Here is a 22,500-nt window from a genome sequence, read left to right as displayed (position 1 = left end):
AATGCACAGCCACATGCAAATCCATAAACTCCACCAATAAAACATTGAAAACCTTAACATGACTACTTGCAATGTCATTATTTTTGTCACCATCCATTAATGGTTGAATTGTGTTATTGTTCTTTGCACCGAGCTTCCAATGGCTGGAGCCAATCAACGTGGTACATTTAAAAGACCCAAATAAAACATATGTGAAAAGATGTGGTCAAACTATTAAACTTTGCTGTTTTGTTTTTTGTTTTTGTTACAACAACCAGGTCTTCCTAACATTTGCCATAACTAGTAAGCTTTACATCCTGAATGTATATGGGCTCCCAAATATGCACCTGGGAACACATGGGAGGGGTGGGACCACATTGAGCCAAGAACATAATGTCTATATTGTAGTTAAAATAATTGACCCATAAGAGATCATATGACCAAAACGAAGCATGACCCATATAGAATTAAAACAACATTATTCTTAATGAGAAATATAATCTAATAAACACATGTTTGCATAATGAAAGATATGGAAACTGTCTCCAACAATGTATTTAGCTATAGCTATGTATACAACTTTGATATTGGCAGTAAGGTCATTGGGACTAACAATATACAATAGTTATTGTGGGAGGTTTAGGGATAAATATAGTGAAGGATCATGAATGTTAAAGATGTGTTCACAGTAGGGATTTTGAAAGAGGGGGATTAGAATCCCAAAGTAACAGGATTCTGAAAGAGGGGGATTAGAACCCCAAAGTAACAGGATTCTGAAAGAGGGGGATTAGAATCCCAAAGTAACAGGACTTTGAAAGAGGGGGATTAGAATCCCAAAGTAACAGGATTCTGAAAGAGGGGGATTAGAACCCCAAAGTAACAGGATTCTGAAAGAGGGGGATTAGAACCCCAAAGTAACAGGATTCTGAAAGAGGGGGATTAGAACCCCAAAGTAACAGGATTCTGAAAGAGGGGGATTAGAACCCCAAAGTAACAGGATTCTGAAAGAGGGGGATTAGAACCCCAAAGTAACAGGATTCTGAAAGAGGGGGATTAGAACCCCAAAGTAATAGGATTCTGAAAGAGGAGGATTAGAACCCCAAAGTAACAGTATTCTGAAAGAGGGGGATTAGAACCCCAAAGTAATAGGATTCTGAAAGAGGAGGATTAGAACCCCAAAGTAACAGTATTCTGAAAGAGGGGGATTAGAACCCCAAAGTAACAGTATTCTGAAAGAGGGGGATTAGAACCCCAAAGTAACAGTGGTAAGAACAATCATAAAGGTAATTTCAGATTCAGATTTAGGGGGGTAATTACTTTATGGAAACCACTATTCACACTATGTGGATTATAAACATGTCCAGACATAGAGAACCACCACATCAAGGTGTAACAGGGATGAATGGCTATTCAATGTACAAAATGTGTCTTCTGTAACAAGCATTACATATGTTTACATACATCCATGACTGAATGGTTTCACAAACTCCTTTAAAGGTTTTGTAAGTAAGTTGTAACAGGCCTCATTCAGCAGTCTGAATTAACCTAGAGACACCAAAACATCCATGTTTAGAGAAGCTTGGAGATTATTCCACAAGTAAGGGGCAAAGAGCTGATTTACCTAACTATGTACAGACCAAAGGAATTTACAGAGTTAGCAATCCCTGAGACTGTGTATGATAAAGGCAACTCTTACCTCTAACGGTTATTGTAGATGTTAGCTACAGAGGGAGTTTACAGTATGTAAAAGAGCTTTAGAAAGGCAAAGAGAGCAACAAATTGACCTACTTGACATCAAAGAGGGCCTGCCTACTTTATAATAGAGAATGCAGGGATGTGTACTGAACCTGTACCCATAATAAAACAAAGTGCTCTATGGTCAAATGCATCTAAAGGCTTTAATGAAGTGGCAGCTGCATTCATATAGATGATTTCACAATAGTCTAGGACCAGTAAGAGCATAGATTGAATTATCTGCGTTGTACTATTAAGCAAGAGGCCTGACCTATTTCTATAGAAGAAGTCCCTTTTTATATTCAACATCTTAATTAACTAACTCATCAATATGTTTTTTTCAAAGACAACTTAATGTATATACTGATACACCGTACTAGGTACATACACTTCAATCATTAGAATCATTTTTGTGTACTCTAGAAAACAACATATACTTATATATACTTGTAGTTCAGATAGATCCTGATCAGCAGGGCGGGCGATAGAGTACACAACTGTATCGTCTGCGTACAGGTGCAGGTAATACTTTGTTATTATTATATTTATATATTTCTGACAAAACAATATATTAATGTATAAAATATAGTTGTTCATTAGACATTCTAACATATAACACAATATCTAGATACTAAAAAATGTATATGCAACATTTGAACAACAATTTCGACCCCCCTCGGGTTATGATGTATATATGATGTATATAACATGATATATATAATATAACATGGGCTATTTTAGTATTCCTTTTTTATTTTTTATTTACATGTTTATAATCCGAAATATAATTTTTTAGAGTGGAGGGAAACATTGTTTATGTTAAACTGTAAAGAACAAGAACCTTTGGTGAATCAGAGTCACTGATGTTTTATATATAGTACCACACATATACAGAAGGCTCGTTCTGACAATAAACAAGAAGTTTTAACGTTTCAAATGAGGATGTCAAGACAGATCCGTACTGTAGTACTACACTATTACACTGTTATGTACTACTAATGCACTAGTATCTAGGATGTTAAGGAATATCTATAGGGGGTAACATGTACATGATGTAACACATTCCCCACAGCATCTAAGGCTGCATACACTGACACTGACATTGTATTATGTTATGTGGCAATAGCATAAGTATGTGTGAACTATACCAATACACATTGTTTACCCTAAACAGATGCATCATATGTTCAAAGCCATTCCACAGTTCAACAACGTCACAACACATCAATCACCTTGACAGCTTTAATGTAAACACAGGCTTTACCCTAAACAGATGCACTATCGGGTTACATAAACACTCACTCGACAGCGTGAGAACTTCCGGACAGGATGTATATATATATGGGCATAACCACGTGACCCATAAAATACCTCATCAATCACTTTTTGACCCGTGCCGAATACTGTATTCTCTCTGACAATAATAAAAACTATGCCAGATCACACACTAATTACACTGACACACGATAAACCTAACGCCCCAATTCCATTGTGGCTGGACCCCAGCCCACTATGCCGCCAAAGCAGGCTGTCTGGGCATGGTGTAACGGTGGGTGAGTGATGGGTGTGGAGTCAGACGCAGAGAGCAAAAGTAAACGGGAAAAACGCTTTAATGTCCTCTACAACGTAACAGGTCCAAACGTGGGTGAAGCCCTAAACACAGGTGCAAACAAACCCAAAACCTTAGTTACAAAACCTGGACAGTAAAACCCAAAAGACAACGATACACCACAAACGTAACAATAACAACAAGCCCCCACAAACACCAGCAGGCTAAACAAACTTAAATAACACCCATCCCAAAACCTCAACAAGGAACATGTGAAAACAATTAGACAAAAACAAACGAAAGGAAAAAGGGATCGGTGGCAGCTAGTAGACCGGCGACGACGACCGCCGAGCGCCACCCGAACAGGAAGGGGAGCCACCTTCAGTGGTATTCGTGACACATGGTGCGATTCTTGGTGGAGTGGGGGGGGGGGGGCTCTCAGATTTGTGAAATGTAGGGTGAGGGAGAGCTTAGTATGCTTCTCTGTGTGTGGAGTAAAGGTGGTGTAGAGTTTTTTCCCCCTATGGTTGCATGTGACATGCTGGTAGAAATGAGTTAAAACAGATTTAAATTTTCCTGCATTAAAATCCCTGGTCACTAGGAGCGCCGCTTCTGGATGAGCATTTTGTTGTTTGCTTATGGCCTTATACAGCTCATTGAGTGCGGTCTTAGTGCCAGCATCGGTTTGTGGTGGTAAATAGACGGCTACGAATAATATAGATGAAAACCCTCTTGGGAGATAATGTGGTCTACAGCTTATCATGAGGTACTCTACCTCAGGCGAGCAATACCTCGTGACTTCTTTAATATTAGACATTGTGCACCAGCTGTTATTGACAAATAGACAAACACACCCACCCCTCGTCTTACCAGGCATAGCTGTTCTGTCCTGCCGATGCACGGAAACCCCAGCCAACTCTATATTATCTATGTCGTCGTTCAGCCATGACTCGGTGAAACATAAGATATCACAGTTTTTCATGTCCTGTTGATAGGATAGAACGGAGATGATTCAGTTTATTTCTAGTGATTGCACGTTGGCCAATAGAAAAGATGCTCGAGGCGGGTTACCCTCTCATCGACGAATTCTCACAAGGCACCCCGATCTCCGCACCCTGTATTTCCATCTTCATGCGAGTGACGGGGTTTGGGCCTGTTCTCGGGGATGCAGTATATCCTTCTCGTTGGACAAATTCAAGAGAAATTCGGAGTAATCGCTGTTCTGATATCCAGAAGCTCTTTTCAGTCATAAGAGACGGTAGCAGCAACATTATGTACAAAATAAATGTGGGATAAAAATGACAAAATAGAACAGTTGGTTAGGAACCGGTAAAACAACAGCCATCCCCTCCGGCGCCATTATCCAATGGGTCGCGAATGAAACAACCTGGTTCAATTTGGGTCCCGAGGCAAAATCAGTTGAGAACTAGTGTATTAACCAGTTGAGAACCACTCTACTCGTGTTTAAACCAGTTGAGATTTCATGACGGCGCCAGAGCTGATGGCTGCCATCTTATCGGCTCTTAACCAACCAAGCTATTTTATTTTTTTTGCCTTGGTCGTAACTTGTTTTGTACATAATGTTGCTGCTACCGTCTCTTATGACCGAAAAGAGCTTCCTGACATCAGAACTGCGATTACTCACCTCAGATTAGACAAAGAGTTTTTCTTCAATGAGTCGGACTGGAGGAATATACTACAGACACCCGACCAGGCCCAGATCCCCGTCATTCACTGGAGAAGGAAATTGAGATTTCGCGAAAAGAAATCAGGGTGCCTTGTGAGGATCAGGAGATGAGTGGCTAATCTGCCTTTGCCTTCTGTCCTGCTAGCTAACGTTCAATCTTTGGAAAATAAATGGGACGAACTGAAAGCACGTATATCCCACCAACAGAACATTAAAAACTGTAATATCCTGTGTTTCACTGAGTCGTGGCTGAACGACAACATTAAGAACACACAGCTGGCAGGTTATACACCTTATTGGCATGATAAAGTGTATTACCAGCAGCTTCTGGTAAGACACGAGGAGGGGGGCCTATGCATATATGTAAACAACAGCTGATGCATGATATCTAAGGAAGTGTCAAGGTTTTGCTTGCGTCTGGTGGAGCATCTCATGATAAGCATGATACCTAGAGAGTTTTCATCTGTATTTTTCGTAGCTGTCTACATATCCCACAGACCGATGCTGGCACTAAGACTGCACTCAATGAGATGTATACCGCCATAAGCAAACAGGAAAATGCTCATCCAGAGGTCGGCACTCCTAGTGGCTGGGGACGTTAATGCAAGGAAACTTAAATCTTTACTCCACACACAGAGATGGTACAAAGCTCTCCCTTACCCTCCATTTGGCATATCTGACCATAATTCTATCCTCCTGATTCCTGCTTACAAGCACAAATTAAAGCAGAAAGCACCAGTGACTCGGTCAATAAAAAAGTGGTCAGATGAAGCAGATGCTAAGTTACAGGACTATTTTGCTAGCACAGACTGGAATATGTTCCGGGATTCTTCCGATGGCATTGAGGAGTACACCACATCAGTCACTGGCTTCCTCAATAAGTGCATCGAGGACGTCATCCCCACAGTGACCGTACATATATATCCCAACCAGAAGCCATGGATGCCACAGGCAACATCCGCACTGAGCTAAAGGATAGAGCTTCCGCATTCAAGGAGCGGGACTCTAACCCGGAAGCTTATAAGAAATCCCGCTATGCCCTCTGACTAACCATCAAACAAGCAATGAGTCAATACAGGAATAAAATTGAATCGTACGACACCAGCTCTGACGCTCGTAGGATGTGGCAGGGCCTGCAAACTATTACAGACTACAAAGGGAAGCACAGCCGAGAGCTGCCCAGTGACATGAGCCCACCAAACGAGCTAAATAACTTCTATGCCCGCTTTGAGGCAAGAAACAATGAAACATGCATGAGAGCATCAGCTGTTCTGGACGACTGTGTGATCATGCTCTCCGCAGCTGATGTGAGTAAGACCTTTCAACAGGTCATCATTCACAAGGCGGCAGGGCCAGATGGATTACCAGGACATGTACTCCGAGCATGCGCTGACCAACTGGCAAGTGTCTTCACTGACATTTTCAACCTCTCCCTGTCTGAGTCTGTAATACCAACATGTTTCAAGCAGTCTACCATTGTCCCTGTGCCCAAGAATACTAAGGTAACCTGCCTAAATGACTACCGACCTGTAGCACTCACGTCGGTAGCCATGAAGTGTTTTGAAAAGCTGGTCATGGCTCACATTAACACCGTTATCCCAGAAAACCTAGACCCACTCCAATTTGCATACCGCACCAGTTGAGAACCTCTGGTCTAGTTTATAAACCAGTTGAGAACCACTGGTCTAGTGTATAAACCAGTTGAGAACCACTGGTCTAGTGTATAAACCAGTTGAGAACTACTGGTCTAGTTTATAAACCAGTTGAGAACTACTTGTCTAGTGTATAAACCAGTTGAGAACTACTTGTCTAGTGTATAAACCAGTTGAGAACTACTTGTCTAGTGTATAAACCAGTTGAGAACTACTTGTCTAGTGTATAAACCAGTTGAGAACTACTTGTCTAGTGTATAAACCAGTTGAGAACTACTTGTCTAGTGTATAAACCAGTTGAGAACTACTGGTCTAGTGTATAAACCAGTTGAGAACTACTTGTCTAGTGTATAAACCAGTTGAGAACCACTGGTCTAGTGTATAAACCAAGGCACTGTCGTAGAACAGTAAACATTATGGCTATGAAACAGGACTGTAAACATTATGGCTATGAAACAGGACTGTAAACATTATGGCTATGAAACAGGACAGTAAACATTATGGCTATAAAACAGGACAGTAAACATTATGGCTATGAAACAGGACAGTAAACATTATGGCTATAAAACAGGACTGTAAACATTATGGCTATAAAACAGGACAGTAAACATTATGGCTATGAAACAGGACAGTAAACATTATGGCTATGAAACAGGACAGTAAACATTATGGCTATGAAACAGGACTGTAAACATTATGGCTATAAAACAGGACAGTAAACATTATGGCTATGAAACAGGACAGTAAACATTATGGCTATGAAACAGGACAGTAAACATTATGGCTATGAAACAGGACAGTAAACATTATGGCTATGAAACAGGACTGTAAACATTATGGCTATAAAACAGGACAGTAAACATTATGGCTATGAAACAGGACAGTAAACATTATGGCTATGAAAAACAGGCTACAGTAAACATTATGGCTATGAAACAGGACAGTAAACATTATGGCTATGAAACAGGACTAAACATTATGGCTATAAACAGGACTTATGGCTATAAACAGGACAGTAAACATTATGGCTATAAAACAGGACAGTAAACATTATGGCTATGAAACAGGACTGTAAACATTATGGCTATGAAAAACATTATGGCTATAAAACAGGACAGTAAACATTATGGCTATGAAACAGGACAGTAAACATTATGGCTATAAACAGGACAGTAAACATTATGGCTATAAAACAGAAAAACAGGACAGTAAACATTATGGCTATAAAACAGGACAGTAAACATTATGGCTATAAAACAGGACTGTAAACATTATGGCTATAAAACAGGACTGTAAACATTATGGCTATGGAAAAACAGGCTATAAAACAGGACAGTAAACATTATGGCTATGAAACAGGACAGTAAACATTATGGCTATGAAACAGGACTGTAAACATTATGGCTATAAAAACAGGACAGTAAACATTATGGCTATAAAACAGGACAGTAAACATTATGGCTATGAAAAACAGGACAGTAAACATTATGGCTATGAAACAGGACTGTAAACATTATGGCTATGAAACAGGACTGTAAAAACATTATGGCTATGAAACAGGACTGTAAACATTATGGCTATAAAACAGGACAGTAAACATTATGGCTATGAAACAGGACTGTAAACATTATGGCTATGAAACAGGACTGTAAACATTATGGCTATGAAACAGGACTGTAAACATTATGGCTATGAAACAGGACTGTAAACATTATGGCTATAAAACAGGACAGTAAACATTATGGCTATAAAACAGGACAGTAAACATTATGGCTATAAAACAGGACAGTAAACATTATGGCTATAAAACAGGACAGTAAACATTATGGCTATAAAACAGGACAGTAAACATTATGACAGTAAACATTATGGCTATAAAACTATAAAAACAGGACAGTAAACATTATGGCTATAAAACAGGACAGTAAACATTATGGCTATAAAACAGGACAGTAAACATTATGGCTATAAAACAGGACAGTAAACATTATGGCTATAAAACAGGACAGTAAACATTATGGCTATAAAACAGGACAGTAAACATTATGGCTATAAAACAGGACAGTAAACATTATGGCTATAAAACAGGACAGTAAACATTATGGCTATAAAACAGGACAGTAAACATTATGGCTATGAAACAGGACAGTAAACATTACGGCTATGAAACAGGAGAGGGACCTTCCCTCTCTCTTTTCTATTAAACTAAACTTTGCAGCCACCGGTGCTTCTTTCATTAATAACGGCAGAGAAACGGGGGGAAACCCTTCGCTTCTCTCATTCTCTATGATTAACCACCAGGATGTTGTTTTTACCTGGTCAGACCAGGACGAGTACAGGGTGTCCGGCGGAGTGAGACGGATGCATTTGAAGCACATAGCATTTAATAAGTCACTGTCAATAGGACTCTGCTTAATGTAACGCCAGACAGAAAGCCAAAAGAGGGGAGAAATAACCCAGTTTGCAATCCAAATTGTTCCCTATTTCCTTTATAATGCACTACTTTTGACCAGGGCCCATAGGGTCATAGTCGAAAATAGTGCACTACATAGGGAATAGTGTGCCATTTGGAACGGAGATCAGGATTCTCATCTTTCATCTCTCTAAGTGCCTTGCAGTACTAAGTGTCTGAATCTCGTCATATTGTATTGGTGATATTTTTGTATTACCTAAACCTTAATCAGGTTTAAAGTCTGTAATGTACGGTATATTCTAATGACGTGCGTTGTTGAGAAGACTAAGCCCTTGAGCTTGAAATGTTTATAGAGATTCTAATTCATATATCCATGTAGAATGTGTTTTCACTCCGGTTTGTTTTAGCCGGTTTACACATTTGCATAGAAGGTAGGCAAACTCCTTGGGTCAGTCCAGTTGGAGGGGAAACAGTCTGTTAAACTTGAACTTACAGTCTGTCCCAACACAAACACAAGGCTTGACTTAGAGCATGTATTCATGAGGCAACTTCAAAACTTTCTGACAACGTCAAAATCAGAATCAATCTATGAATGACCATTCTAGACATGGCCACATTTGTATTTTCTAGTTGCCAGTTCATCTTCTGGAAATCATTCATTTTTTTCTTATCATTTTTTTTCTTTTCGCAGAAAATGGAAGACATCCCTCTCCGCTTTCCAACACTTTTTCCTGTAAATCATACATTTTTTGGCGAAAGATGAAAATATTATAAATCTGTGGAGAGGAGTCTCTGTTGGTTGTTGGGGTCAAACCTTTCTCAGACGATGGACAGACTACCAAAAGAAAGAGAGACATGGGCCAATCGTGCAGAGTTCATCCTTTCTTCAGTAGGCTATGCAGTCGGAATTGGAAATGTGTGGCGCTTTCCATACGTCTGCTTCAGCGATGGCGGAGGTAAGTTCATGGAAAATTATGTTTTGGAGTACAACATTACCCTGGGAGCTCTTATAAGAGTTTTAATACACTATTAATAGATTAAATGTTTTACCATTGATTTCTACATTACCATCTCCTCTAATCAGGTGCATTCCTCATTCCCTATCTCACCATGATGTGTCTGTGTGCCATCCCTCTGGTGTTCATGGAGTTTACAGTGGGGCAGTACACAAAAAGAGGACCTGTTGAGGCATTCATCGACATCTGTCCTCTAATGAAAGGTCATACATTACAAGATATAATTGACCAGTATTATGAAGTCAGTTTTATATCAAGAGAGACCACAAGCAACAGAATACTAGAGCCTGTATCATTTTTTATTTTATTTGACCTTTAACCTATGCTATGTTTTTTCCATGTTTGTTGTTGTTGGTCTCCAGGTGTGGGTGTGGCTATGGTGATGCTGTCCTTCATCGTGGCCTCCTACAACAACACAGTCCTGACCTGGGTTCTGTACTACCTCTTCCACTCCTTCACAGCCCCGTTGCCATGGCAGCTCTGTAATGCCACCTGGAACATTCCAGAGAACTGTTCCAGCTTCATGGAAAACACCACCACACACCTGCAGTCCGCCACTAAACAATTCTTTGAGTAGGTTTTACATTACAGTAACATTTTAACCGTTCTCATTCAATGTCACTTCAAGCTGTGATGTTGGTTTAACCAAATTCACAACACACTAGTTGTTTTTATTCACCAAGAATGTAGCATCATTACACTTAAAGACTGTCGTGTGTTTAGCCATAGGCTCCTGGAAATCACTGAGGGGATTGAGACTGTGGGCCACCTGCGATGGGAGCTGGTTGGAATTCTCCTGCTGATCTGGGCCATCCTATTCTTCTCTGTCTTCAAGGGGATCAGATCCACTGGCAAAGTTGTCCATCCCTCCTGACCATTGTTACATTGTATACCCAACAGAGCACTTCATCAAAGTGATTCTGCTCTACTAATGATGAGTGTCGGGGAGAACTGTTGTGGTGTGACACTCGAATCACTACAAACACTCAACATGTGTTTGTGTATGTGTGTGTGTGTGTGCATGCGTGCGTGCATGTGTGTGTGTGTGTGTGTGCGTGCGTGCGTGCATGCATGCGTGCGTGCGTGTGTGTGTGTGTGTGTACCATCCACAGGTGGTGTACTTCACAGCACTGTTTCCATATGTGGTCCTTCTGGCTCTTCTGTTCAACAATATCCGACTACCAGGAGCCCTGGATGGCATCCTGTTCTTCCTGACACCCAAATGGAACAAACTGGGAGAGATACACGTGAGTGGGTCAAAGCACTTATAAACTTTGACTTGACTTCGACTTGAAGAAGTGACTTCGACTTGAAGAAGTGACTTCGACTTGAAGAAGTGACTTCGACTTGAAGAAGTGACTTCGACTTGAAGAAGTGACTTCGACTTGAAGAAGTGACTTCGACTTGAAGAAGTGACTTCGACTTGAAGAAGTGATCTTATTCATGAATTAATGACATAGACACGTTGTGATACTCATTGTGATGGTCTTGGTTAGGTTCCCCTACACTGATTTTCTTAGTCAGTTTGCAGGTCTTGCTCCCATAAAATAATTACTTTGTCAGTCTATAACACTGTACCTACCCATGTTTGAGCCATTATGTGGGAAGTGTTAGAGGACAGTTTGACCTCAGGAATGCCCGCTCATTGTTTCATGCTTCCAGGCAGTGGTGTTTTTATTTGTCTAGAGAAAACAATGTTTAACCAGCTCCTGTTGTAAAAAAGTAACTGTCAAGCGTTTGCTTCTGTTATACTGTTGTTACAACTAGCTCCTGGGGCACTGCACTGGGGCTGGCCCATTCCTTCCCATGTGTGTGTATCTCAGGGGGCATAAGCATAAAGACAAATGTCCATTCTCTGCAAGTAAATGGACAATAAGGTGATCTTTTTCACAGGTATGGATTGATGCTACTGCTCAGATCTTCTACTCAATAGGCATTGGATTTGGCTGCTTACTGTCTATGGCCAGCCACAACAAGGTCAACAATAACATCCTCAGGTAGTCTATAGAAAGCTTTTGTGTTTGTTTACGTGTGACATTTTGCACATTGTACTGCCATTGCTAACAAACACACAGATATACAGTATTTGGCCCCATACAAACTGACTGCTTTCTGGTGTGGTGCTAGTGTTGCACTTCTACAGAACTATGGATTTCATCTGAATGATGTAAAAAAAATATATACTTCATAATCATAAACAATGAACTCATCATTTTCTTTTGTGTGCGGCAGGGATGCAATGATTGTCACTTTGGCGAACTCTGCCACCAGTATTTTTGCTGGCTTCGTCATGTTCTCTGGCATCGGCTACATGGCACATGTGCGCCACCTCCAAGTGGAGCAACTGGCTGTTGAAGGTACTGTTCAGGGGGACTTAGCTCTGGTCCAGGGCGTTACTGGCTGTTGGAGGTACTGTTCAGGAGGACTTAGCTCTAGTCTAGGGCGTTACTGGCTGTTGGAGGTACTGTTCAGGAGGACTTAGCTCTGATCCAGGGCGTTACTGACTGTTGGAGGTACTGTTCAGGAAGACTTAGCTCTGGTCCAGGGCGTTACTGGCTGTTGGAGGTACTGTTCAGGAGGACTTAGCTCTGATCCAGGGCGTTACTGACTGTTGGAGGTACTGTTCAGGAGGACTTAGCTCTGGTCCAGGGAGTTACTGGCTGTTGGAGGTACTGTTCAGGAGGACTTAGCTCTAGTCCAGGGCGTTACTGACTGTTGGAGGTACTGTTCAGGAGGACTTAGCTCTAGTCCAGGGCGTTACTGGCTATTGGAGGTACTGTTCAGGAGGACTTAGCTCTAGTCCAGGGCGTTACTGACTGTTGGAGGTACTGTTCAGGAGGACTTAGCTCTGGTCCAGGGCGTTACTGGCTGTTGGAGGTACTGTTCAGGAGGACTTAGCTCTTTTTCAAGTTTTAATGTCACGTACACAAGTACAGTGAAATGCCTTGCTTGCTAGCTCTAATCCCAACAATGCAGTAATCAATGTCAATGTATTACTAAAAGGAACAGGGTCAAACAAAAACACACGAGGAATAAGAAGAACACGAGAAAGTAAGAAGCAATATACAGGGTCAGTTCTAATGCCATATTCACAATAGGTAGGGATACTGGAGTGACAGAGGGATATAGGATATATGATTAACAGAGTAGCAGCAACATCTATGATGAATGTATGTGAGTGTGTGTGTGCATTTGTGTAGAGTCCCTTTAAATGTGTGTGCATGTTATGTGTGAGCAAATTTAGTGTGTGTGTGTGTGTGTGTGTGTGTGTGTGTGTGTGTGTGTGTGTGTGTGTGTGTGTGTGTGTGTGTGTGTGTGTTGGAGAGTCAGTGTGCGTGAGTGTCCTGTGAGTGTGCATAGAGACAGCGCAAGAATTAAAATTAAACCAGAGGGTCAACTCAGATAGTCTGCGTAGCCATTTTGTTAGCTATTTATTTAGCAGTGTTATGGCTTGGGGATAGAAACTGTTCAGAGGCCTGTGGATGTCAGACTTGATGCACCGGTACCACTTGTTGTGCAGAAGTAGAGAGAATGGCCTATGGCTTGGGTGGCTGGAGTCTTTAATCATTTTACGGACCTTCCTTTCACACCGCCTGATATACAAGACCTGGATGGCAGGGAGCTGGGCAGTCTGCACCACCCTCTGTAGCGCCATGCGATCGAGAGCAGTGCAGATGCCATACCAAGCAGTGATTCAGCCAGTCAAGGTGCTCTCAATGGTACAGATGTAGAAATGTTTGAGGATTTGAGGGCCCATGCCAAACGTTTTCAACCTCCTGAGGGGCAAGAGGCGCTGTCGCACCCTTTTTACGACTGTCCACCATGCCATCTCTCATTGGTTATACCCACATTGGTGATTGAAAGACGAACTGAGTTCGTCGGTCGTCGTGGTAATACTATGAAATGTAGATGCTAATCACCATATAATGTCCCAAGAAGAAAAAGCCTGGAAGGAGGAGAGACGACTAGAAACGATTCGGTTGACCATTTTATGTGTGGGATTAATTGTCGGATTAGAGGACCTTGTGCATTTCAGGTAAAATAACAAGTCAACGTTTATATCACAGGACAAATGATCTAGCAACAGTAAGTAAGCTAGCTAAATTGTCATAAATGTTTAATGCTTTTCGACCTGTCCCCAAATTAATATAATTGGTTCAGAGTTTGTTTTGATATTTCAACCTGCGTGTCGTGATCACGTTTGTGTGCACGGGGACAAAATCAATTTGGCCACGATGGCGAACGATCGCGTCCGGTTTGGGTACGGTGTTAGAGTTCTTAGGAACAGGAATGATGGTGGTCAGTTAAAGACGTGAGGATTACAGACTGGGACAAGGAGAGGTTGAAAATGACAGTGAATATGCCTGGTATACTGGAATACCATCTGCCCCCACGGCCTTGCGAGTGTTTACCTGATTAAAGACCTTACTCACGTCGGCCTCAGAGACAGAGATCACCCAGTCCTCTGGGTTGGTGAGGGCCCTCACACCCGGCACGGTGTTGTTATTGTCGAAGCGTGCATAAAATGTATTGAGTTCATCTGGTAGAGAGGCATCGTTGGCAAGAACATGGCTGGGTCTTCCTTTGTAATCCGTAATGGCCCCTGCCACATGTGGTGGGAGTCGGAGCCTGTGTAGCATGATTCCCCCTTATTCCTATATTGTCCTTTTGCTTGTTTTGTTGAAGAATGCTCAGTATCAGCAATCTTCACGTAACACCCTTGACCAGAGCTAATTTTTATTTATTTGTATTTATTTTACCTTTATTTAACTAGGCAAGTCAGTTAAGAACAAATTCTTATTTTCAATGACGGCCTAGGAACAGTGGGTAAACTGCCTGTTCAGGGGCAGAACGACAGATTTGTACCTTGTCAGCTCGGGGATATGAACTTGCAACCTTTCTAGTCCAACGCTCTAACCACTAGGCTACCCTGCCGCCCCTAAACCGGGGTTATGTACAGATTGTGAAAACTGAATGTAGTTGCTAAAGAGAACCTGTCCCACTTTAAATGAACAACAAATTATACTGAATTAAATGTGATGTGTTGCTAGTCTGAAGTAAATGTGGTGTGCTTACTAGTCTTAAGTAAATGTGGTATGTTGCTAGTCTGCTTGTTAGTCTGAAGTAAATGTGGTGTGTTGCTAGTCTGAAGTAAATGTGGTATGTTGCTAGTCTGCTTGTTAGTCTGAAGTAAATGTGGTGTGTTGCTAGTCTGCTTGCTAGTCTGAAGTAAATGTGGTGTGCTTGCTAGTCTGCTTGTTAGTCCGAAGTAAATGTGATGTGTTGCTAGTCTGCTTGCTAGTCTGAAGTAAATGTGATGTGCTTGCTAGTCCGAAGTAAATGTGATGTGCTTGCTAGTCCGAAGTAAATGTGATGTGTTGCTAGTCTGAAGTAAATGTGATGTGTTGCTAGTCTGAAGTAAATGTGATGTGTTGCTAGTCTGAAGTAAATGTGATGTGCTTGCTAGTCCGAAGTAAATGTGATGTGTTGCTTGTCTGAAGTAAATGTGATGTGCTTGCTAGTCCGAAGTAAATGTGATGTGCTTGTTAGTCTGAAGTAAATGTGGTGTGCTTGCTAGTCTGCTTGCTAGTCTGAAGTAAATGTGATGTGTTGCTAGTCTGAAGTAAATGTGATGTGTTGCTAGTCTGCTTGCTAGTCAGAAGTAAATGTGGTGTGCCTGCTAGCCTTGAAGTAAATATGGGGTGGTTGGTAGCCTTGAAGTAAATATGGGGTGGTTGGTAGTCTTGAAGTATTTCTGGTTTTGAAATAGTAACAGTAGTGGTAGAGACAGCAGTAGTAATGGTAGTAATAGGGTTTTCCCCATTCCAGTTTATGGCCATTGAAATGCATTGGGATTTATGCAAATATGTTTGGAGTGTAAAAAAGTATGTGGTATTACATGTGTTTTTCAAGCACCAGTGTCAGCCCGCACGTTTTAAAGTTGTTTTGGTGTTGGTAGCTTTAACGGTTCAAGAGCATTGGACAAAAAATATAAATTGTATAAAAAAAGCTGTATACAAGCAACCTATTCCAGGCCGGTCTGCACATTTTAAAGTTTGAATGGCGTTTCGAGCTTCAACGGTAGGAAGACTAATTACGACTGGAATCTTTCCTATTCAAGTCTAAGGCCATTGAAATTCATTGGAATTGATGAAAATATGGTTGTAGGGTGAAACGTATTTAGTAGTATCCAGGGGTTGTAACCAGTTCAGGGAACAGAACAGAAAACCAGAAAATAACAACATTTTTCAATTGAACAGAATCAGAAGCGGGAACACAACTGATCTATACTGTTCTGGAAACAGAACTGTTATCTTAAAAGCGTGAGAACCGGTTAAAACTTTCATTTACGCTCTGAGAATTTTTTTGCTGTTGTACATCAGAGCCGTCCCTCTGTCGATCAGAAACTTCTTCCAGTGTCTTCATGCCAGCTGAAAATCTTTGACAGAATTTTATTTTGCTGGTCGGAACAGTTGAACGGAACAAACAAATAACAGTTCTATTCATAATGAAATCGATTGGAAAATAATTTCATTTTTTTAAAGCAAACTGTAGACGTTCAGCCTGGACGTTTCAAAGTTGTTTTGGTGTTGGTAGCCTTTATAGGTTTGGCCCTACAGGTGGCAGCAGAAGGCAAATAATAATAATAAGAATGAACAGGTTCTAAAGTACATCTAATAAACAGTCAAATCAAATCACATTTTAATTGTCACATGCGCCAAATACAACAAGTGTAGACTTTACCGTGAAATGCTTACTTACGAGTCCTTAACCAACAATGCAGTTAAAAAGTAAGAAAATTAACAAATGGATAAAAATTAAATAATTACACAATAAAATAACATAAACGAGACTATATACAAGGAGTACTGGAAACGGCTGATTTTTAATGGAATATATACATAGGCGTACAGAGGCCCATTATCAGCAATCATCACTCCTGTGTTCCAATGGCACGTTGTGTTAGCTAATCCAAGTTTATCATTTTAAAAGGCTAATTGATCATTAGAAAACCCTTTTGCAATTATGTTAAAACTTTTGTGCTGATTAAAGAAGCAATAAAACCGGACTTCTTTAGACTAGTTGAGTATCTGGAGCACTAGCATTTGTGGGTTCGATTACAGGCTCAAAATGGCCAGAAACAAAGACCTTTCTTCTGAAACTCATCAGTCTATTCTTGATCTGAGAAATGAAGGCTATTACATGCAAGAAATTGCCAAGAAACGGAATAGGACAAGTACATTAGAGTGTCTAGTTGGAGAAACAGACACCTCATAAGTCCTCAACTGGCAGCTTCATTAAATAGTACCCGCAAAACACCAGTCTCAATGTCAACAACGAAGAGGAAAATCTGGGATGCTGGCCTTCTAGGCAGAGTTCCTCTGTCCAGTGTCTGTGTTCTTTTGACCATCTTAATATTTTATTTTTATAGGCTAGTCTGAGATATGGCTTTTTCTTTGCAACTCTGTCTAGAAGACCAGCATCCTGGAGATGCCTCTTCACTGTGCTTTTCTTTCAAAAACAAGGTAATTTCTAAGTGACCCCAAACTTTTGAACGGTAGTGTACATGTAGGTAGAGTTATTGAAGTGACTATGCATAGATAATAACAGAGTGTAGCAGCGATGTAAAATAGTGTGGGGGGGAGGCAGTGTAAATTGTCTGGGTAGCCATTTGATTAGATGTTCAGGAGTCTATTGACTTGGGGGTAGAAGCTGTTTAGAAGCCTCTTGGACCTAGAGTTGGTGCTCTGGTACCGCTTGCTGTGAGGTATCAGAGAGAACAGTTTATGACTAGGGTGGCTGGAATCTTTTTAGGGCCTTCCTCTAACACTGCCTGGAATAGAGGTCCTGGATGGCAGGAGGCTTGGCCCCAGTGATGTACTGGGCCGTACACACTACCCTCCACAGTGCCTTGCAGTCGGAGGCCGAGCAGTTGCCATACCAGACAGTGATGCAACCCGTCAGGATGCTCTCAAAGGTGCAGCTGTAGAACCTTTTGAGGATCTGACGACCCATGCCAAATCTTTTCAGTCTCCTGAGGGGGAATAGGTTTTGTCGTGCCCTCTTTATGACTGCCTTGGTGTGCTTAGACCATGTTAGTTGGTTGGTGATGTGGACAGCAAGGAACTGGAAGCTCTCAACCTGCTCCACTGCAGCCCTGTCAATGAAAATGGGGGCATGCTCAGGCCTCCTTTTCCCGTAGTCCACAATCATCTCCTTTGTCTTCATCATGTTGAGGGAGAGGTTGTTGTCCTGGCACCACACAGCCAGGTCTCTGACCTCCTCCCTATAGGCTGTCTTGTCGTTGTCGGTGATCAGGCCTACCACTGTTGTGTAATCTGTGAACTTTAATGATCGTGTTGGAGTCGTGCCTGGCCGTGCAGTCATGAGTGAACAGGGAGTACAGGAGGGGGCTGAACACACACCCCTGAGGCGCCCCTGTGTTGAGGATCAGCATGGCGGATGTGCTGTTACTTACCCTTACCACCTGGGGGCGGCCCGTCATGAAGTCCAGGATCCAGTTGCAGAGGGAGGTGTATAGTCCCAAGGTCCTTAGCTTATTGATGAGCTTTGAGGGCACTATGATGTTGAAAGCTGAGCTGTAGTCAATTAATAGCATTCTCACGTAGGTGTTCCTTTTGTCCTGGTGGGAAAGGGCAGTGTGGATCTGTGGATCTGTTAGGGCGGTAATCAAATTGAAGTGGGTGTAGGGTTTCTGGGGTAATGGTGTTGATGTGAGCCATGACCACCCTTTCAAAGCACTTCATGGCTACAGACGTGAGTGCTACGGGTCAGTAGTCATTTAGGTAGGTTACCTTAGTGTTCTTGGGCACAGCACAGGGTCTGCTAAAAACATGTTGGTATTATTGGAAAGGGAGAGGTTGAAAATGTCAGTGAAGGCACTTGCCAGTTGGTCAGCGCGTGCTCGGAGTACACGTCCTGGTAATCCATCTTGCCCTCCGGCCTTGTGAATGTTGACCTGTTGAAAGGTCTTACTCACATCGGCTGCGGAGAGCGTGATCACACAGTCGTCCAGAACAGCTGGTGCTCTCATGCATGTTTTAGTGTTATTTGCCTCGAAGTGAGCATAGACGTAGTTTAGCTCATCTGGTAGGCTTGTGTCACTGAGCAGCTCTCGGCGGTGCTTCCCTTTATAGTCTGTAATGGTTTGCAGGCCCTGCCACATCCGACGAGCGTCAGAGCAGGTGTAGTATGATTCGATCTTAGTCCTGTATTGACACTTTGCCTGTTTGATGGTTCATCAGAGGGCATAGGGGGATTTCTTATAATCTTCCAGGTTAGAGTCCCGCTCCTTGAAAGTGGCAGCTCTAGCGTTTAGCTCGATGAGGATGTTGCCTGTAATCCATGGCTTCTGGTTGGGGTATGTACATACGGTCACTGTGGGGACAACATCATTGATGCACTTATTGATGAAGCCAATGACTGATGTGGTGTACTCCTCAATGCCATAGGAAGAATCCCAGACATATTCCAGTCTGTGCTAGCAAAACAGTCCTGTAGCTTAGCATCTGCTTCATCTGACCACTTTTTTATTGACCGAGTCACTGGTGCTTCCTGCTTTATTTGTGCTTGTCAGCAGGAATCAGGAGGATATAATTATTGTCAGAATAGTCAAATGGAGGGTGAGGGAGAGCTTTGCACATGTCTCTGTGTGTGGAGTAAAGCTGGTCTATAGTTTTGCACATTTAACATGCTGATAGACATTTGGTAAAACAGATTTAAGTTTCCCTGCATTAAAGTCCCCGGCCACTAGGAGCGCCGCCTCTGGATGAGCGTTTCCTGTTTGCTTATGGCAGAATACAGCTCATTGAGTGCGGTCTTAGTGCCAGCATCGGTCTGTGTGGTATGTAGACAGCTACGAAATATACAAATTGCAAACTCTAGGTAAATTGTGTGGTCTACAGCTTATCATGAGATACTCTACCTCAGGCGAACAAAACCTTGAGACTTTAGACCAGCTATTATTTACAAAAATACATTGTCCGCCACCCCTTGTCAGAAGGCGCTGTTCTATCCTGCCAATACAGCGTATAACTAGCCAGCTGTATGTTGATAATGTCGTCGCTCAGCCACAACTCCTTGAAGCTAAAGATATTAGTTTTTAATGTCCCGCTGGTAGTTTAATCTTCCTCGTAGGTCGTCCATTTTATTTTCCAATGATTGCACGTTAGCTAGTAGAACGGAAGGCAGGGGGGGTTTACTCCGTCCTCTTTTTCTCCGTCATCTCTTCACACAAATGACGTGATTTTCGGCCTGTTCCCGGGAAAGCAGAATGTCGTTCAAGTCGGGCTCGTCGGACTCGTTATTAGAAAAAAAAAAAGGCTTTGCCAGTTGGAGTAATCGCTGTTCTGATGTCCAGAAGTTATTTTAGGTCATAAAAGACGATAGCAGCAACATTATCTTCAAAATAAGTTTAAAAAATAAGTTACAAACAAGGCAAAAATATGAACATAAGAACACGATCAGTTAGGAGCACGTAGAATATCAGCCATCTTCTCCGGCGCCGTCTTCAAGGTAATAATTGGGTTTGGTTAGGTGATTGATTGAATTACTATGTACATGTATGTGAGGTGTGAAAAGCAGAAAGTCTGGGTAGCCATTTAATTAACTGTTTAGCAGTCTTATGACTTTGGGTTGGAAGCTGTTCAGGAGCCTTTTGGACCCAGACCTGGCGCTCCGGTACTACTTGCCATGCAGTAGCAGAGAGAACAGACTGTGACTTGAGTGGCAAATTGACCATTTTTAGAGCCTTCCTCTGACACCGCTGGGCATAGAGGTCCTGGATGGTAGGAAGCTTGGCCCCAGTGTTGGGCCGTATGCACTACCCTCTGTTGTGCCTTTACGGTCGGATGCTGAGCAGTTGCCATACCAAGCGGTGATGCAGCCAGTCAAGATGTAGTGTGAAGTAATTTAATGATGCAACTGCCATACCTGGCCTAGAATGTGTTCTTGCCTGAACTGTCACACTAGTACTGAAAACACATGTAAAGAACATGTCATGGTCATAGACACAGTGACACTATGTTGTGTATTGTGTGTGTGTGTGTGTGTGTGTGTGTGTGTGTGTGTGTGTGAGTGTGTGTGTGTGTGTGTGTTTATCCAGGACCTGGTTTGGCATTTGTGGTTTACCCAGAGATCTTCAGCACCATGCCTGTCTCTCAGCTCTGGGCCTTCCTCTTCTTCCTTATGCTGATGTGTCTCGGCCTGGATAGTCAGGTTTAGTAGCACAGAAACACACCGAGCACACACACCCACACACACACACATGCACACACGTACACTTACACACACACGCACATGCACTTGCACACACACACACACACACACACACACACACACACACACACACACACACACACACACACACACACACACACACACACACACACACACACACACACACACACACACACACACACACACACACATAGCCAGTATAGTTTACTGTTTGTCTTGTCTTTATAGTTTAATGTATGTTTTGTCTGTATAGTTTAATGTGTGTTTTGTCTTTATAGATTGTGTTTTGTCTGTATAGTTTGTGTGTTTTGTCTGTATAGTTTAATGTGTGTTTTGTCTGTATAGTTTGAGTGTTTTGTCTGTATATTTTGTGTTTTGTCTGTATAGTTTAATGTGTGTTTTGTCTGTATAGTTGAATGTGTTTTGGCTCTATAGTTGAATGTGTGTTTTGTCTGTATAGTTTGTGTGTTTTGTCTGTATAGTTTGTGTGTTTTGTCTGTGTAGTTTAATGTGTGTTTTGTTGTACAGTTTAATGTGTTTTGTCTGTATAGTTTGTGTGTTTTGTCTGTATAGTTTGTGTGTTTTGTCTGTATAGTTTACTGTGTTTTGTCTGTATCGTTGAATGTGTGTTTTGTCTTTATAGTTTGCCCTTGTGGAGGTCATGGGGACTTTCGTTATGGACAGCTTTGGCCCAAAGATTCTCCTCATGCTGAACTATAAAGAGCTGGTGACCCTATTACTCTGCTTCTTGACCTTCCTGTTTGGCCTTCCCTGCATTACTCAGGTGTGTGAGTGTGTTTGTATTTCTGTTTAAGTGTGTGTGTATGTGTGTGCATGCGTGTGTGCATGCGTGTGTGTGTCTGGTTTCAAGAGGTGTAACCTTGGTGCCATTATCCTTTTCAAACAAATAACCTATGTGCCCTTGGGTCTTGGTCTTTACAGGGCGGGGTCTACATCTTCCAGCTGTTAGACTATTCTGTTGGCATAACACTGATGTTCACTTCTTTATTTGAAGTCGTTACTCTAAGCTGGATATTTGGTAAGTGCTCCAATGAGAGCTTATATGGTGCTCTTTTCCACAATGAATGTATATGTTTGCTTCATCTGACCCTGAATAATAATGACCTGAAGTATGTATGACATTATTCACTGATTTTTCTCTCCAAAACAAGGCCTCTTGCTTCCAAAGAAGATTTGTGAAGTATTTTCTG

General features: G+C 41.9%; 1 protein-coding gene and 1 long non-coding RNA gene across 2 annotated transcripts in view; both read left to right on the top strand.

Moving 5' to 3' along the window:
- LOC121838991 overlaps positions 1-18 on the top strand; it is a 7,451-nt gene extending 7,433 nt beyond the window's left edge. Inside the window, exon 3 of the long non-coding RNA XR_006078518.1 lies at positions 1-18. This exon is cut by the window's left edge and continues 600 nt beyond it. This is a non-coding gene — a long non-coding RNA (uncharacterized LOC121838991).
- A 9,822-nt stretch (positions 19-9,840) lies between these two features.
- LOC112238440 (sodium- and chloride-dependent glycine transporter 2) overlaps positions 9,841-22,500 on the top strand; it is a 15,600-nt gene continuing 2,940 nt past the window's right edge. The window contains exons 1-10 of the mRNA XM_024407019.1: positions 9,841-9,970; positions 10,099-10,233; positions 10,393-10,603; positions 10,754-10,886; positions 11,143-11,277; positions 11,924-12,027; positions 12,263-12,387; positions 21,156-21,268; positions 21,933-22,073; positions 22,232-22,328. Of these exons, the coding sequence (XP_024262787.1) occupies positions 9,841-9,970; positions 10,099-10,233; positions 10,393-10,603; positions 10,754-10,886; positions 11,143-11,277; positions 11,924-12,027; positions 12,263-12,387; positions 21,156-21,268; positions 21,933-22,073; positions 22,232-22,328 (1,324 nt within the window). The remainder of the gene's footprint in view (positions 9,971-10,098; positions 10,234-10,392; positions 10,604-10,753; positions 10,887-11,142; positions 11,278-11,923; positions 12,028-12,262; positions 12,388-21,155; positions 21,269-21,932; positions 22,074-22,231; positions 22,329-22,500) is intronic.

Source organism: Oncorhynchus tshawytscha, linkage group LG13, assembly GCF_018296145.1.
Source record: "Oncorhynchus tshawytscha isolate Ot180627B linkage group LG13, Otsh_v2.0, whole genome shotgun sequence".
Classification (NCBI taxonomy): domain Eukaryota; kingdom Metazoa; phylum Chordata; class Actinopteri; order Salmoniformes; family Salmonidae; genus Oncorhynchus; species Oncorhynchus tshawytscha.
The sequence above is the reverse complement of the archived record's forward strand: the minus strand, read 5'-3'. Positions and strand labels throughout refer to the sequence as shown.